The sequence below is a fragment of the Danio aesculapii genome, chromosome 21 (genome assembly GCF_903798145.1).
Source record: "Danio aesculapii chromosome 21, fDanAes4.1, whole genome shotgun sequence".
Classification (NCBI taxonomy): domain Eukaryota; kingdom Metazoa; phylum Chordata; class Actinopteri; order Cypriniformes; family Danionidae; genus Danio; species Danio aesculapii.
Window position 1 is genome coordinate 24,661,428 of NC_079455.1, and position 5,084 is coordinate 24,666,511.

A 5,084-nucleotide genomic window follows, 5' to 3' on the forward strand; every position below is an offset into this window, starting at 1 on the left:
TTTTCATGTTTTATGTTTAAATTATGTATATTTATATATGTTTAAGTTTAAGTTATGTAAATTTATATAGCTATATATATTTTATGTTTAGTTTATGTATATTTATATATGTTTTATGTTTAAGTTATGTAAATTTTTATATGTTTAAGTTTAAGTTATGTATATTTAAATATTTATATATGTTTTATGTTTAAGTTATGTATATTTATATATGTTTTAAGTTTAGGTTATGTATTTTTTAAGTCATTTTAATAAGATTTATGTTAGAATGACTCATAAGGTTCATTTGATTCAACTTAAAAAATTATGCCGTACAATGTAATAACTAAAGAATAAGAGATTTTTTTTTAATTCTACCTAGAAAAAATGGGTCACACTTTATTTTAAGGTGTCCTTTTTACAGTGTAACTATTCATTAACCACATGATGTAATTAATTAATTAGATTGAGGGTTAGAATGGGTTTAGTTTAAGGTTAGTTACATGTAATTATGCATTAATTATTGTAATTACCAGAGAACAGGTGTAAAAAGGACACCTTAAAATAAATCGTAACCAAAAATTACTAGTAGCATGAAAACAGATACTATTACACTGAAAAAAATTATTCATTATATTTACTATTTTTTTTTAGGATAAGTGGTTGGAAAAAAATTATATGGGCTAAATTTAAACAAACAAATTGAGTTGAACAAGTACTAATTTAATTTGTTTGTTTAAATTCAGCCCCATATTGAAATCAGAATTATTAGACCCCCTTTGAATTTTTTTTTTCTTTTTTAAATATTTCCCAAATGATGTTTAACAGAGCAAGGAAATTTCAAAGTATGTCTGATAATATTTTTTTCTTCTTGGAAAAGTCTTATTTGTTTTGTTAGGGCTAGAATACAAGCAGTTTTTAATTTTTTAAAAAACGTTTTAAGGTCAAAATTATTAGCCCCCTTAAGCTATATTTTTCGAGAGTCTTCAGAACAAATCATTATTATACAATAACTTGCCTAATTACCCTAACCTGCCTAGTTTACCTATTGAACCTAGTTAAGCCTTTAAATGTCACTTTAAGCTGTATAGAAGTGTCTTGAAAAATATCTAGTAAATATTATTACTTTCATCATGGTAAAGATAAAATAAATCAGAAATGATTTAAAATGATAAATTATTAGAAATGAGTTACTATTATATATATTATATATTATAGTATAGATTATATATAAACGATTATATTTAGAAATGTGATGAAAAAAATCGTCTTCCGTTAACAATTTGGGTAAAAAAACAGGGGAGGGGGGCTTATATTTAAAGGGGGCTAATAAATTCTGACTTCAACTGTAAATAGTTTGCTACAAGTTACCATAATAAAATTTCTACATCCATTGAATAATTTGTGTTCATTGTATGCTTATGGAATAAATTAACGAAATGACTTTGCTATTTTCCACTGGATCTGTTACTGTGCACACTTGGAAGTGGCATAAATCCAAAGGGTGCATATCTGACTGTTTATTGGCTTTCATTTTCAGTAAAACAGACCGATTTTGTTCAACAAGAATTTCATCAGTTGACATAAACATGGAGAGCTGGGGACTCTGTAATGTAATTCACTGGAACAATTTGCACTGTCACATTCCTGATCATGTAAAAAGCCTTGAGATTTCTATAAAGAGATATGCGCATTGTAGCAATCTTGTTGCAAAAAAACATTCTTTTGAAGGGGTTGTTAAGAGAGGATCTTTGGCCTCCCGTTGGTCTTTTGTCCATTGTTTGATGCAGGATTTACACAGGGGATGAAGGCGCGAGTCAGGATTAATGGGTTTTAAAGTGCTTGCAAAAAGGAAAATATGAAGACGCATTTAAATGATGGACTGGAAAATGACACATTGATAAATGTATATCTGCCTCTTGAGGGGAAGAAGGCAGCAGCCGTAGAGTATCAAATATTGATAAAGCACTTACTGAATGTGAGCATTCGGTGATTTTATTATTGAAATACCTAATCTGTTAAATGTATAAAAGAAAAAATACGTTATCATTTATGCATGATCAATATATTTATACAGTTGTTGTACATTAAAGGTTTATAAAATGGTTTTATTTTTAAAATCTATTAATCAAGACATTATTTTTTTTAAACTTACTCAGTTCAGCTGTTTTTCTTTTATTGTATATCCTCAAATATATATAATATATTATATATATATATATATATATATATATATATATATATATATATATATAGAGAGAGAGAGAGATATAGATAGATATAGATATATCAATATCAATATCATTAATTAACAAAAAGCAGGAACGCATGGTAAACATAATGGGATTTTTTATTTCCACATCATGGACATGATCTGTGTTTGTCATAGACATGAAATAAACATTTTCAGTACACATTATGTAACCTGGTGTTATAGCATATACATCTGATATGTAAAATCATACTTATAACGGTACTAAAGAGGACGTTTTCAGTGCTGTTAAAATACACCACTATTTCTTCTGAGCAATCAGTGCTGTGTTTCTGACAGTTAGAGCTGAAAATACCGTGCGTTCACGGCCTGCAAAAATGGCATTTGATGATTTTCTTGAACGCGCTCTGGAAGTCTTTATTAAAGTATGCGTAAATTATGGGATTCAAAAGCGAGTTTGAATAGCCGAGCCAGTTAATGACGTCTTGGAGCCACAAAGGCATTACACAAGATGGACAAAAAGGCATCACAAGCGCTTTGATGAAGAATGGCAGCCAACATAGAATGAAAGTGCCCATTATAATGCCTAGAGTCTTCACTGTCTTGCGCTCGCGTGCCAAGGCGAGCTTCCTCTTCGCCTCAGTGTTTTTCTCGTGTTTGTTCTCGAACAGAGGGACAGAGTTTGGTGTGTTGGGCAAAGGCAGGTTGTTTTTGGAGTTGCTGTGAACCTCGATGATCTCCAAAGACTCGCCGTCCTCCGCGTGCTTGATCGCACCGTTTACGCACGCGGCGGGCTTGGGTTCGACTGCGCTTTTCCAGTTTTTGCTCAACTCTCCGTTGGCACGCTTGAAAAGTGCAGGCGACACAGTCAAACACTTGACCCTCTTTTTCTCAGGTTTGCGAACAGTTTTGCGAATGCGAAATCTTGCAGCTTTGAATATGCGTCCATACAAGACCAACATGAGAATCAGAGGGATGTAAAATGCGCAAAAGGTGGAATAAATGGTGTACCAGGGGTCGTGGCTGATCATGCAAGCTTCAGGGTTGGCCATGTCTTCAGCTCTACTCTTGGGTTGAGACTTCATGATCAGCATGGGTGGAATTGATATCGAAAAGCCGACAAACCAGGTGACGGTGATCAGCAGAGCTGCGCGTTTTAATGTCCTTTTCTTCATGTAGTCTATAGGGTCGGTGATCGCCCAGTATCTATCCAAAGCTATAGCGCACAGGTGCAGAATGGAAGATGTGCAACATAAAATGTCTAAAGAAATAAAAATATCACAAGTTACCTGTCCAAGTGTCCACTTGTCTAAAACTTGGTAAAGAGCAGCCATCGGCAACACGAGCACCGACACCATCAGGTCCGTCACGGCGAGAGATCCGATCAGGTAGTTGGCAACATTTTGCAGAGATCTTTCCAACGCGATAGCCGCCACAACACACGCGTTTCCAAATATGGAACATAAAATCAGTGCGCCGATCAGCAAAGATGTGGAAATCTGATAACTCAGCGGGACCTTCACGTGTAAAGTCACATTGTCGGTTTGGTGATCTAAATCACTGTCGTTCTGGAATAAGAAGGACGTGTCGTTGTTTTCTTCCATGTCGTGCAGAACATGAAATTCGCAAAAGCTTCAGCAAACAGCACTACTCCATTCAGAGGAGCTCGTATACTTGGAGGCGATGCCAACCATCAACATTGTTACTGACGACTTGTGACGACGCAGCTGCATTTATATGAGAAGTGCTCCAGACGTCAGGTACCTACGCAGGTGTATCGGGTGGGCTCGGCATGCGCCTTAACTTCTAGTAAGGTCCATCCATCTTCATCACTGGGTTGTAAAATCAAACTAAGCAAGTTTTCCATTAGGTGGTGGCTTACATAGTTTGTCTGAAAACTTATTTATATCCTTGAATTTTTGAATGATTTCACAGATTTCTTCAGAAATAAACTTTTTTTTCGGATAGTAGCCTATGTTCGACAGGCTCTGGACCGCTGTGGCGACACCCGTCGAGCTGAAAATTGCATTGCTGCTGCTGCCACCTGCTGTAGCGCGTCTGCTTCTGAGAAAACTCAACGTTTGGACCAAAACACCTCACATACATCAACCCCCCCACTTAGAGCGCATACAAGCCCCACTTCAAGGGTGAGAATTGTTGGGGTTGAACCCATGATTGAAGCTTTGGACCCCTTCAAAAGAAAGCCAAAACAAAGGTTGGGTGGCTGGTGTGGGCCTTACAGTGTGTTCTTTTACAATGTTACTCTTTTAGCTGTGTTCTCAGATACACTCCGGTCAAAAGTTTGGGGTCAGTATGATTTTAAATGTTTTTTAGAATAAGCTTATCCTGCTTAGCAAAGCTGCATTTATTTAATCAAATATACAGTAAATTGTAAAATTGTTCAAAGGTAGTTTGAAATCAGTCCAAAGCACTCGAAAAATGTGGAAAAAAAAATATTTAAAGCCTTTATTTCACATGGCTAACCCTGATGAAGGCAGTTCTTTGCCAAAACTCGTAGGTTTTTAAGGATTAGCCATGTCAATAAAGGCTTTTTAATATTTATTCCACATTTTTCGAGTGCCTTGGACTGATTTTGCTGTTTATTCTGATGAATCCCTTACCCAAAGAGCACCCACACATTATTTAAGCTTCCCCTGAGCAATTTTTGTTTGATTTTAGTTTAGAATTTATTTAATAATTATTCTAGTGATTTTAAAGATGAATTTTCAGCTTCATTACTTCAGTCTTCAGTCACATGATGCTTCAGAAATCACTCTAATATTATTATTATTAAAAATAATAATAATAATAATTATTATTATTATTATAATTGTTATTATTATTATTATTATTATTATTATTACTTATTATTATTATTATTATTCATTCTTTT

At 34.4% G+C, this 5,084-nt stretch overlaps 1 protein-coding gene across 1 annotated transcript; it reads right to left on the bottom strand.

The window, feature by feature from the left end:
- Positions 1 to 2,332: 2,332 nt before the first annotated feature.
- Positions 2,333 to 3,876, bottom strand: htr1ab (5-hydroxytryptamine (serotonin) receptor 1A b). The gene has a single exon (XM_056446511.1). It carries the CDS (start codon positions 3,793 to 3,795, stop codon positions 2,554 to 2,556), a length of 1,242 nt encoding a protein of 413 aa, XP_056302486.1. The 5' UTR covers positions 3,796 to 3,876; the 3' UTR covers positions 2,333 to 2,553.
- Positions 3,877 to 5,084: the final 1,208 nt, after the last annotated feature.

What these genes read in the sequence shown, in the direction of transcription:
- htr1ab (XM_056446511.1), bottom strand. Translation starts at nt 3,795, where the DNA reads ATGGAAGAAAACAACGACACGTCCTTCTTATTCCAGAACGACAGTGAT.